Here is a 13108-nt window from a genome sequence, read left to right as displayed (position 1 = left end):
CGTGTGAGATCTACAAATACAAAATCTGCGTTACCTAGGTGATGCCAGTCCATAGTGTTGTGGTAAGAGTGACCGGCTCAGAATTTCTCACTCCAGCTCAACCAATCACAGCCGTTCAGAGCAAACTAAAACCAGCAGGACCGTTATTGATTATGGCAAATAAACACAACTTTTTTCAAACCCAAATAATCAAACCGAATCAGTCATAGAATAACGCAACCTACCGCCCAATCTAGTACCACACGTTAGGTCAAATGTTGACGTTTGATAGTTATGATCGTATTGTTAAGGTAGGTGACTCTCTCTCTCTCTCTCTCTGTCTCTCTCTCTCTCTCTCTCTCTCTCTCTCTCTCTCTATAGAGAGAGAGAGTGTGTGTATATATATATATATATATATATATTACACACACACATGGCCCGGTAGTCCAGTGGTTAGCACGTCGGCTTCACAGTGCAGAGATACCGGGTTCGATTCCAGCTCCGGCCTCCCTGTGTGGAGTTTGCATGTTCTCCCCGGGCCTGCGTGGGTTTTCTCCGGGTGCTCCAGTTTCCTCCCACATTCCAAAAATATGTATGGCAGGCTGATTGAACACTCTAAATTGTCCCTAGGTGTGAGTGTGAGCGTGGATGGTTGTTCGTCTATGTGTGCCCTGCGATTGGCTGGCAACCGATTCAGGGTGTCCCCCGCCTACTGCCCGGAGTAGGGATGTGAATCTCAGCACTGAGGATGATTCGATACACATCTCAATGCACTACCAGCGATGCGATACTTAAACGATACATGGAATTTTCTGGCGATACGTTTCACCGTCTTCACGATGTGATACAACGCGATACACATTTAGTTCAAATCAATGCGATCCGATACGATACAGTGCAATTTGTTGTGATATTGTGTGTGCAATTAAACATGATGCAAATACGCAAAGAAAAGAAGTTTAAAAAAATATGGAATTCAGTATGGTATTGCAAAACGTAGACTACTTTATTCCTTATAAATGTCACGTTCCGTGCCTGCCTGCAGGGGGCGGGCTTTCTCCCCGCCGACTGCACACCTGTTGTTCATTTCGGGATGATTATGCTTCCTTTATTAGGAGACTCCGGCAGTTTACTCACTGCCGGAGAATTCCACGCCGTGCCATATTGCTCTCGCGCTCTATTTCGCTATTTGTTATTTGACTCGTTGCCTTTTTGCCGTACGGCCGATACTCTTGTTATTCGCGTTTAGCCTCTAAGATTTTGTATTATTCGTATTTCCGCCAATTCAGGCCCTCCTCGCGTTTTTTGTTTTCCGCGAGCGTTTTCAGTTGTTGTTTTCCTTCTTTGTTATTCCTGGTCCTTATTTGGCCAGCGTTTTGTGTTACCGTTTTTTCCCTGTCGGGCTCTTTCTGTTTTTTGTCATTAAAGACACCCTTTTCTTTGACAAGATTTTTTCGTTGTCTGCTTTCCGGGGACCCAACCCTTTACTTCCTTGTTCTGCACGGAGCGATCTGTTATCGCTTCGGGCAGAACGTGACAGAATTCTCCGGCCACCATGGATCCCGCAGATATCGAGAAAATATTGTCCGCTCTTACCCGACAAGAGCAACAGATGAGTCAGCAGGGCCAAGCCATTTCGGAACTCCGAGGCGCGGTCTCCATGCTGGCTCATCGGTTCGACGATTTCGAACCTCGTTTAGTACGGGTGGAGGAACGGAGACCCCATCCCTCCAGGGGCCATCCAGCCACCCCGGAAGCGCCCCCCTCTCATACCATTATGTCGAGGGAACCATCGCTTCCACACCCCCCTCGTTATGGGGGTGAGCATGGGCAGTGTGGCCACTTCCTTCACCAGTGCTCACTCATATTCGACCAACAGCCGTCTGCCTATGCTAATGATGCCGCCAAAGTGGCCTATGTGATGAGTTTGTTGACAGGTCCGGCGGCGTCATGGGCGATTGCGACCAGCGAATCCAAGCCGATTCTCCGATCATCGTTCCCTGAGTTCGTGACGGCATTTCGCCGGGTGTTCCACCATCCCGTGCGGGGCCGAGAGGCAGAGGGTCGGCTACTTGCCCTCCACCAGGGAGGGCGATCGGTCGCAGACTACTCTATCGAGTTCCGGATTCTGGCAGCACAGAGCGGATACGACGATCGAGCATTGTGTGGACTGTTTCGTCGCGGCCTGAACTCTCAGCTCAAGGACGAGCTGGCGACCCGCGACCACAGCACCGACCTGGAGGAGCTGATCGACCTCGCTCTCCTCATGGACAATCGCTTGAGGGAGCGGGGCCGGGAGCGTGGGGGAGATCGTTTCCCGTACCGACGCACTCCACATCGTGGAGTATTTCGGGAGACAGCACCCGCGGAGGAACCTATGCAGCTGGGAGGCAAAGACGTTGGTGGAGAGGAAGGAGGTCGCCGTGTCAGCCGTCGAGCGACTAGTGACAACACCCAAACCTCTCCTCACGCCACAACCAGTCATCCAGGATCGTCTTTTCACGTCCATCCCGAGTACTGTGAGTCACGATCCCGCGCGTTAACTCCCGAGTCTAGACGAGTCGACGCGCGACCGGGACACCCCAACAGACTGGAGCTTGAGGGGGAGATATTTGGTGATTCCCGGTCGAGGCGGGTTCGGGCCCTGGTAGACTCAGGAGCAGACGACTGCCTGATGGACACCGAGCTCGCATCCGAGCTGGGTTGTTTTTTGGAGGAACTTATCGATAGAAAGCGGGTTCGTGATCTCGATGGGCGTCTCCTGGCGGTCGTAACACATAGAACGGAGCCATTGAAGCTCCAACTTTCGGGTAACCATGTCGAGCATCGACGTTTTCTCGTAATGCGGTCCCGCAACGCTCCTATTATTCTCGGGTTACCCTGGCTCAGGGTACACAACCCCGTAATTTCCTGGGCGCGCCCAGCAATTGATAGTTGGAGCCCGTACTGTTATCAGCACTGTTTACAGTCAGCCGTCGGGGGGTACAAACGTGTCACACCCCCCGAGGATATCTGCCTTGACGGAGTGCCAGATTGCTATCGGGACCTCAAGGAGGTTTTCAGCGAGGACCGCGCGCGCTCTTTACCTCCACACCGCCCCTACGATTGCGCAATAGACCTGCAGGCGGGCGCCCCGTTGCCGACCTCGAGGCTGTATCAGGTGTCTCGGCCTGAACGCGAGGCGTTGACGGAGTACATTAACAGCTCGCTCGCCGCAGGCCTCATTAGACCTTCGCGTTCACCGTTAGGGGCGGGTTTTTTCTTCGTGGGAAAGAAGGACAAGACCCTGCGACCCTGCGTCGACTATCGTGGGTTAAACGAAATTACAATAAAGAATAGATACCCACTACCCTTGTTAGATTCCGCCTTCGCCCCATTGCAATCCGCCACCGTTTTCTCCAAATTAGATTTACGCAGCGCTTACCACTTGGTCCGTATCAGAGAGGGAGATGAATGGAAGACCGCTTTTAAGACCCCTCTGGGCCATTTCGAGTATTTTGTGATGCCTTTCGGGCTTACTAACGCTCCTGCCATTTTCCAAAATCTCATCAACGATGTTTTAAGGGACATGATTAACATCTTCTGTTTTGTCTATCTGGACGATATATTGATTTTCTCCCGGTCGTTACATGAGCACCAGCAACATGTTAGGCTGGTGCTACAGCGCCTATTAGAGAACCGGCTCTTCGTCAAGGCAGAGAAGTGTGAATTCCATGTTCCCGTCATCTCCTTCCTGGGGTTTATCATTGAGCAGGGTAGGTTGCGAGCAGACCCCGTTAAGACACAGGCAGTCACGAATTGGCCGGTTCCTACTAATCGCAAGGAACTGCAGCATTTCCTGGGGTTTGCAAATTTCTATAGACGGTTTATCCGAGGCTATAGTCAAAAGGCGCTCCCCTTGACCCGCCTGACGTCTGTTAAGACCCCATTTAAGTGGGACTCCACCGCGGACGCAGCGTTCGCAGACTTAAAGGCGGCGTTTACCAGTCCCCCCGTACTTCAACATCCTGACCCTGATCTTCCCTTTATTGTAGAGGTGGACGCCTCGGATTCAGGGGTGGGGGCGGTGCTGTCTCAACGCTCTCCGATCGACCAGAAGCTGCACCCCTGCGCCTTCTTCTCCCGTCGACTCACAGCGGCCGAATCCAACTACGACGTGGGCAACCGCGAACTGTTGGCTGTTGTCTCCGCCTTGCAAGAATGGAGACACTGGCTCGAGGGGGCAAGGGAACAGTTCACGGTCTACACGGACCATAAAAACCTTGCTTACCTCCGTACCGCCAAGAGACTAAAATCCCGTCAGGCCCGGTGGGCCTTGTTCCTCACCAGATTCAACTTTATTCTCACCTACTCCCCCGGGTCGAAGAATACCAAGCCCGACGCCCTTTCCCGTCTCCACGACCCCACGGGAGGGGATCGGCCCCCGGAAACCATCCTCCCGGCTCAGTGCATCGTGGGGGTCGTCCAGTGGGAGGTTGAGCAGCGGATCCAGACTGCCCTGGAGGGGGTTCAGGTACCGGCGGGGAGACTGTTCGTGCCTCCGTCCCTGCGGTCGGAAGTTCTGCAGTGGGGACATGGGTCCAAGGTGGCATGCCATCCGGGGGTGAACCGGACGGTGCAACTCGTCGCCCAGCGGTTCTGGTGGCCGGAGCTCCGGAGCGACGTGACGGAGTTCGTCAGGGCCTGCACCTCCTGCGCATGCGGCAAGTCTTCCCGTCAACCTTCGGCGGGATTGCTCCGGCCGTTGCCCATTCCGCCACGCCCCTGGTCCCACATCGCTCTGGACTTCGTTACGGGCCTTCCCTCCTCCCGGGGTCGTACGGTCGTGCTCACGATCGTGGACCGCTTCTCCAAGGCGGCTCATTTTGTGCCCTTGTCCAGGTTACCGTCGGCGCTGGAGACCGCCGACCTCCTGGTCAAACACGTTTTCCGTCTCCACGGCATTCCAACTGACATTGTGTCTGATCAGGGGCCCCAGTTTGTGTCTCGCGTCTGGAAGCGGTTCTGCCGGTCCCTCGGAGCTACTGCCAGCCTGACCTCCGGCTACCACCCCCAGTCCAACGGACAGGCGGAGCGCGCCAACCAGGATCTGGGGGCGGCCCTCCGCTGTGTGTGCCTCCACCGTCCCGCATCATGGGTCGACCACTTACCATGGGTGGAGTATGCACACAACACCCTCGTCTCCTCCGCAACCGGCCGGTCACCGTTCATGACTGCTTACGGCTACCAGCCGCCGCTGTTCCCATCACAGGAGGGGCAGGTGGAGGTCCCTTCCGTTCAGCACCATCTTAAGCGGGCCCATCACATGTGGAGAGAGGCCCGGGCGGCGTTGTCCCGCACTGCTACCCGGAACCGGCAGATCGCGGATCGTCGTCGGCGTCCGGCCCCCTCATACGTGGTGGGACAAAGGGTGTGGCTGGCTACGAGGGATCTTCGCCTGGCCGGCTCGTCGGCGAAGCTGGGTCCCCGATTCACTGGACCGTTCGAGGTCGAGGCCGTCATCAGTCCAGCTGCAGTCAGGCTCCGGCTGCCACCCACCATGAAGGTCCACCCCGTCTTCCACGTGACTTGGCTCCTCCTCCCACGCCGCCGCCACCTCCGCGGGTGGTCGAGGGTGGTCCGGTGTACACGGTGCGTGCCATCCTGGACTCTCGGCGCAGGGGCAGGGGCTTCCAGTACCTGGTCGATTGGGAGGGTTACGGGCCGGAGGAGCGGCAATGGGTGCCTCGCTCCTGGATCCTTGATCCGTCCCTTCTGCGCGACTTCCACACCTCTCATCCTTCCAAACCGGGGGGTCCGCCGGGAGGCGTCCGTTGAGGGGGGGGTACTGTCACGTTCCGTGCCTGCCTGCAGGGGGCGGGCTTTCTCCCCGCCGACTGCACACCTGTTGTTCATTTCGGGATGATTATGCTTCCTTTATTAGGAGACTCTGGCAGTTTACTCACTGCCGGAGAATTCCACGCCGTGCCATATTGCTCTCGCGCTCTATTTCGCTATTTGTTATTTGACTCGTTGCCTTTTTGCCTTACGGCCGATACTCTTGTTATTCGCGTTTAGCCTCTAAGATTTTGTATTATTCGTATTTCCGTCAATTCAGGCCCTCCTCGCGTTTTTTGTTTTCCGCGAGCGTTTTCAGTTGTTGTTTTCCTTCTTTGTTATTCCTGGTCCTTATTTGGCCAGCGTTTTGTGTTACCGTTTTTTCCCTGTCGGGCTCTTTCTGTTTTTTGTCATTAAAGACACCCTTTTCTTTGACAAGATTTTTTCGTTGTCTGCTTTCCGGGGATCCAACCCTTTACTTCCTTGTTCTGCACGGAGCGATCTGTTATCGCTTCGGGCAGAACGTGACAATAAACAATAGAACGTGTAAAACAACTTATTTAAGCCCTTTCACAATTGGGTTTTGTGCAAAGAAAATGTAAACAATTTGGCACCTGAGACTCACAGCTATTGCTGTAGTGCAGCCATGTCCAAAGTCCGGCCCGCGGGCCAAATCCGGCCCGCGGTTGAATTTCATCCGGCCCTCGCCCCTGTCATAAAATCAGTGCCGTCTGGCCCGCAGGTTGGGCGCAATGGAACACGTGTTGCATTGACTGAGGTCTCGTAGACTGGTGAGTGATGTTTCATAGAGTACTGCTTCCCTCTAGTGGCTAAATGAGTAATAGCATTCACTAAATGAGTACAATACAATACAATACAATACATGCTGATTTATATAGCGCTTTCACAACAGCGGCAGCTGTAACAAAGCGCTTTACAAAACAGTTAACATAAAGTAAAATAATAAACACAACACATAACATAAAACACAGACAGTCATTTAGACACGAGAGGGCATCACTCACGAGTTAACAAGACATCACTCCGTGTTAATATTGACTGATATGTCATATTTCAAATGATCCTTGCGGTTGTGGATATGTGTATTGCTTGTTCATTTCCCTGTTGTTCGAGTCAAAGGTTTTGTGACTATTGAAAAGTCCTGGTGGTACATTTTACGTTTCAAATCAATCAATTTGCACTCAGGAGACTTCTGTTTAAGAAAAAGTCAAGTGAATAAGCAGTTGCATGTGATATACCTGTTTCAAATGAACCAAAAGAAATTCTTAAGATTGTTGAAATTAAAATAAAAATGGAAATGTGAAACAGACTGGCTTACTAAAATTTGTTGAACAATGTTGTTGTTCAATGTAAAGAATGTCAGCCAAGGTCGGCCCCCCATTTTACCACATAAAATCTGGCCCCCCTTGGCAAAAAGTTTGGACACCCCCTGCTGTAGTGTAAACACAAACAGAACATATATATATATATATATATATATATATATATATATATATATATATATATATATATATATATATAAATAAATATATTAAATATAGGAAAAAATAAAGAAAAATAATTACTTATATTTAGCTCGTCTGGCTGTGAATTCAAACAAAGTCCACCGCTGGAGAACAGAGCGAAAGAACCTCGGATACTTCTAGGTGCACGTAAATGTAGCATTCCCCATCATGCGGAAGAGGTGTCATCGGGCGCCATTTTTAATACACTCGAACTGAGCTAGCAAGATAGCATTAGCTGCTTCTAAGCTGAAACTTTGAAATACGAATTGTCACCCAAAATTAAACCGCCACTTCATCATACAAGAAAATGAATGTAGTGGATCATGTTCGAGAAATGGCCGCCGCTGGTCTCCACTCCAACGTCCGTATATTGAGCAGCTTGTTGTTGACGATGAGTAATAACAGCCCGTAAGTATATCCAATCGGGATCCGTCTATTTGCTGATACTGTATCTCACTTTGACAGCCTCAGTTTAATCATCGCAATTTTAGTGCGTTGCTCTTTGGTGAGCGTCAAACAACAAACGGTATTACGAGAAAGTCGTTAACAGTTTTGCTTAAAGCCAATTACGCAAGTGTCATACATACGGTGAAATGTGAACATAATACACGAGCATAGCAAAACACTAAAATGTTTGCTTTTGTTAAACGGCAAGGGATGTACTAAATGTGATGCAAGACTCGCATTCAATTTTCTTACAATGGGACATCAATTCACGTCTTCAGTGACGTGACGTCAATATAAAATGTGACATTTAAATTGCTGTCACCAATAAGGTACTGTCTAATTTCTAATAGTCGGTGACATTCTGGTTTGAAAATGTAATTTATGGCTCCCCCCTACCCCCCCTCCATATAACATGAAACTATCACAAATTAAATTGACCTGTGTCTTGCACCGTTGTAAGAATATAGAGATGTTGCAGTCTCGTGCTATTGACCTGTATTTGTATCTGTTTGACTCCTAGAGAGCTTTTCTCACCTGCTCAAAAGTACCAGCTGTTGGTTTACCATGCCGATGCCATCTTCCACGATAAAGAGTATCGGAATGCGGCCTGTAAATACAGCATGGCACTGCAACAGAAGAAGGTGCTCAGCAAGACATCCAAAGTTCGTACCTCTGCTGGTGGAGCGGCGGCAAACCTTCAGGCACAGGTATGGGCATTAAAAACATTTTATGTAGACAGCCGTAAGTGTGTATAACGGTATGCATATGGAATTCTCTTAAATGGATTTGCTTTTGCACTGCAGTTCCAAGTTCTCAATTCACCTTTAATGCCTATACTAAGGGTTACATATACAGTACAACATGACTGTTTTTACACCCCTTGAGTGTGCAAAACAATTACTCAAGTGTTAACAGACGGTACTGGCAATATGAACAGTAATGGAAACATCAAATGTTATGTTTGTTGAGTAGCTTTTGGATTACGGCACATTCCTCCACAGGCCTCCCATGGGCATGTACTTTACTTGATTAATGATGAGCACATCTCTAATTTGCCATGTAGACCATAGTTCATGGTCTATTTGTGTGTTGTATTTTACATGTACAGCGGCTGGTTTTCAAACATGTACAGATTGTGCTGTTTTCGCAGATGCAGAGGATAGTCGATAATACAAATTGTGCCACTTCAGGGCAAAAATATCAGAATTGCGTCATTGTAAATCCATCCTAATGAAGTGTTTACTTAAAAACACATAGGGATCATCTCTTGGATCCTCTCTTTGCCCCTTCATAACCATGTATTCCATAACCAGTCTGTAAATATGAACTTTGTTTTTCCAGAGCCTACCTTCAGAGATTGAAGTAAAGTACAAGATAGCAGAATGTTATACTATTTTGAAACTGGATAAAGATGCCATTGCAGTGCTTGATGGGATTCCCTCTCGACAGAGGACTCCAAAGGTAGGCTTCTGACGTCAAGATTGTTAGAGGCACTTTATTGTGTTAACCTGGCCAAATGATTAGATTTGGCCAGGCCCATAATCGAGTAAACACAGCACATCATAATACTGCAGTTACCTTGATTGAGGGATCCCAAAAAGTGTCATGGTACAGATTCGTCTTTTTGTGTCTTTTGAGATTGTTGTCCATTTACATTTGACCCCAGATCAACATGATGCTAGCCAACCTTTACAGGAAAGCTGGCCAGGAACGCTCTGCAGTGACGAGCTACAAAGAAGTCCTCCGACAGTGCCCCCTCGCCTTAGATGCAATTATTGGTATGCATGACCTAAGCAGCTCCTGACACTTTCATCTGCCCTCTGTCGCCTCATGTTGTGCTCACTCAATCCTAAAAGTTAGATTTTTGCAAATCAATATACGTGTCTCCGCAGGCCTTCTCTCTTTATCAGTCAAAGGGGCTGAAGTAGCGTCCATGACCTTGGATGTGATCCAGAGTGTCCCCAACCTGGACTGGCTTTCCGTTTGGATCAAGGCATATGCCTTTATACATGCAGGTGACAATCAAAGGGCCATCAACACCATTTGGTAAGCAAAGATCGTTTCATCACCAGTGTTGGGCATGTAAATGACAATAAGGGGGCGGTCCATCAGTTACGACGGAAGCTCCAGCAGTCCGCCGAAGGTTGACTCCCGTTTCACTGGCGGACGGACGTAAACATTGAAACTCTGATGGATAAGTGACGGCAGAAACGATTTTCGGCCATCGCCCAAACCGTCACCAACCCGAAAAGCAAATACGAGGGGCAGAAACATGAGGAGGAGCTGAAACAATATCAGAATTTATATCTTTTTTGGGTTAAGTAGTTCAAACCGGTTCTAAAAGAAAAGTGCGTTCTGTTACCCTTGTAAACTGCTTTTTACCGACAGTCCTAAACTGGCAGTGACGAACTATGACTTAGCGAAGACGGAAGTGTGGTTAAAATAAGTATGACGAAGTGACGAAGGGGGCCGGCCTGAAATAAGGGAGGCCTGATGATGACGGACTGGCAAAATTTAATAGCTCATTTAATAACTTCGCAAAACCTTATGGCTTCCTCTCCCTTACTTGGGCTCAGTTCTCTGGAGAAGAAGTCTCTGTTGCGGGACAACGTGGACCTCCTGGTGAGCCTGGCAGACGTCTACTTCAGGGCAGGTGACACAAAAAATGCCATCCTCAAATTTGAACAAGCCCAGATGCTGGACCCGTATCTCATCAAAGGTACTGCTAGACAACATTCATGGAACCCGCATTTAAAGTTTTGCTTGCCGACATATTTTCGTAACTAGGTAGCTCACAAAGGAGGTACTGTGTTGAACAAAACAGCACATCATTTGGATTGTGGTGTACAGTATTTAAATAAGACTTGGCAGCTGAAGAAATAAGCGGTCCACTCTCTCCTTTGTGCTAATATGTCGGTGCTGTGATGTATACTGACAGGGATGGATGTGTATGGCTACCTGTGGGCCCGAGAAGGACACCTGGAAGATGTTGAGGTCCTCGGCGGACGTCTGTTCAATATCTCTGACCAACATGCGGAACCTTGGGTGATTTCGGGGTGAGCATGCGTATAGCCAGACTGGCACCCGAGTGTGTTCTGGTGAGCTAGTTGTCGCATGTTATCGAACAGGAGCAAAAAAAAAAAAACACCTAGTTTTCCAAGTTAATGACCAACATGAAATTCCTGTTGCACTGTTGACATGTCAAGTAAAGATGGTACCTAAATAAATATTTCAAGGAGACAGAGTAATGTGAGCTAGACTACGCATAGAAGAGACACCATTTTGCATGTTTTCTACTAACATAAGTTTGTGTTGTTAGCTGTCACAGCTTCTACAGTAAGCGTTACTCCAGAGCGCTGTACCTGGGAGCCAAGGCCATTCAGTTGAACAGCAACAGTGTGCAGGCCCTCCTCCTGAAGGGGGCAGCGTTGAGAAACATGGGCCGCGTCCAGGAAGCCATCATCCATTTCAGAGAGGCCATGCGCTTGGCGCCCTGCCGCCTCGACTGTTACGAAGGTATGTCGGCTCCCCGCGGTCGCGCATCTCCTCAACCAGGTCATAATAGCCGTTTCATCGCAGGTCTGATTGATTGTTACCTGGCATCCAATGGGATCAGAGAGGCTATGGGGATGGCCAATAACATCTACAAGACCCTGGGGGCTAACGCTCAGACCTTGACCATTCTTGCCACCGTGTGCCTGGAGGACCCCGTAACACAGGAGAAAGCCAAAACCTTGCTGGACAAAGCGCTGGCTCAGAGGCCCGACTACACTAAGGCTGTGGTCAAAAAAGCTGAGCTGCTGAGTACGCGCAGCTTTCAAACCATTGTCTGAATTGCTCTGTGATGTTGCAAAGTGACACATCTCTGCCTCTTCGTGAAGGTCGTGAGCAGAAATATGAAGAAGGGATCGCGCTGCTTCGAAATGCTTTGGCCAATCAGAGCGACTGCGTGCTGCACAGGATGCTTGGAGATTTCTTGGTGGCCGTCAATGACTACCAGGAGGCTATGGATCAGTACAGCATTGCGCTCAGGTAACGCATGAGGACATTTTCAACCATCAACTAAGTTTGCGCAGCGGCAAAAGAATGCACACTCAGTTTCGGTTGCACTCCCTGGTTTTTCATGATTTTTTTTTTTAATATTAATGGCCTCTGAGTGTTTTTAATAAAATATATTTACTGTAGTGTTCCCCACACAGTCACAGATGTGTGTGTGTGTGTGTGTGTAGTTTGCTGAAGAATTGGATTTGCTTTTTTTGTACTCAGGCCAAAGCCATGTCAAATATTGAAAGAATATATATATATAAAAATATTGCTTTGGTGCTAGGAGACAATGCTGAAGTTAAGGCTAAGATGCCTTTTTTTTAAAAATGTGAATCTCTGTTAAATGGCATTTATTAATTTAATGAGCAGGGACAGACAGCCAGTACATTACATATTATTGTAATTGTAGTTCCATAACCTTATCTTCAGCGATTTGCAGTGGATACCAGCCTCAATTTAAAATGTCCATGTCACGTGTGGAATTGTTGTCCCATATCCCTACCAGTCTGGACCCCAATGATCAGAAGTCCCTAGAAGGCATGCAGAAGATGGAGAAAGAGGAGAGTCCCACAGACGCCACCGTGGAGCTGGATGGCGATGACATGGAGGGCAGCGGGGAAGACGGTGACCTGGAGGGCAGTGACAGTGAAGCCGCCCAGTGGGCCGACCAGGAACAGTGGTTTAGTATGCAGTAGAGAGGCTGACGCGATCGGTACCACCTCTTGAGCTTGCGGACTGCAAGAGGCCGTCGGTCACCACAGCATAGAGCTGTGGGCCTTCATGCTTTCCTGATCAAATGACTGATCAAATCAGGATCACCTCAGCCTAAACTATGGACTGACCTCAGTGTTTTCTGAATTGTTTGCTCATTTGTCACGACTCTCTTGACAAGAGCCCATACTTGCCCACCAAAACTAGAGGTATTTAGTTTTATTCTGGAAAGATTAACATTTCTGCTCATTATTTTATCCTTGGTATAGTGAAATAAAGCATACATTGTCAACTTGTTGAAACGTCAGCTGAAGCCGTGGTCAGGATGCTTTACAACAGGGCTAAGACTTGCTTTTAGTGTGTGACTGACTGATTAGGAATGATGACATATTTGAATACATAATATACGATAACTCAAAAAGGCCATTACACATGTCGTGTTTTGATGTGTAAAGTCTGTTTGTATCACATGTTGGAATGCATAATGTAAACATCACGTTGTATTTTGTAAATATTTTTTCAAAATGGACAATTAAAGCAGCCCCTCTGTTGATGTGGATGCAATCCAGTTTCTGAAAGGTTCA

General features: G+C 48.7%; 1 protein-coding gene across 1 annotated transcript; it reads left to right on the top strand.

Annotated features, from left to right (window-relative positions):
* The first annotated feature begins 7485 nt into the window (after positions 1-7485).
* On the top strand, positions 7486-13077 carry anapc7 (anaphase promoting complex subunit 7). Its single transcript, XM_052068243.1, has 11 exons — positions 7486-7730; positions 8290-8476; positions 9111-9230; positions 9436-9547; positions 9662-9815; positions 10346-10488; positions 10708-10825; positions 11089-11285; positions 11349-11573; positions 11651-11801; positions 12319-13077. Exons 1-11 carry the CDS (start codon positions 7630-7632, stop codon positions 12506-12508), a joined length of 1698 nt encoding a protein of 565 aa, XP_051924203.1. The 5' UTR covers positions 7486-7629; the 3' UTR covers positions 12509-13077.
* The last annotated feature ends 31 nt before the right edge of the window (positions 13078-13108 follow it).

Source organism: Hippocampus zosterae, chromosome 6 (assembly GCF_025434085.1).
Source record: "Hippocampus zosterae strain Florida chromosome 6, ASM2543408v3, whole genome shotgun sequence".
NCBI classification, from domain to species: domain Eukaryota; kingdom Metazoa; phylum Chordata; class Actinopteri; order Syngnathiformes; family Syngnathidae; genus Hippocampus; species Hippocampus zosterae.
The sequence above is the reverse complement of the archived record's forward strand: the minus strand, read 5'-3'. Positions and strand labels throughout refer to the sequence as shown.

Excerpts from the sequence above, each read along its gene's own strand:
- anapc7 (XM_052068243.1), top strand. The coding sequence starts at position 7,630 with ATGAATGTAGTGGATCATGTTCGAGAAATGGCCGCCGCTGGTCTCCAC. Across the intron at positions 9,231-9,435 it reads CTCGACAGAGGACTCCAAAG|ATCAACATGATGCTAGCCAA; the intron begins GTAGGCTTCTGA and ends ATTTGACCCCAG. Across the intron at positions 9,816-10,345 it reads AGGGCCATCAACACCATTTG|TTCTCTGGAGAAGAAGTCTC; the intron begins GTAAGCAAAGAT and ends ACTTGGGCTCAG.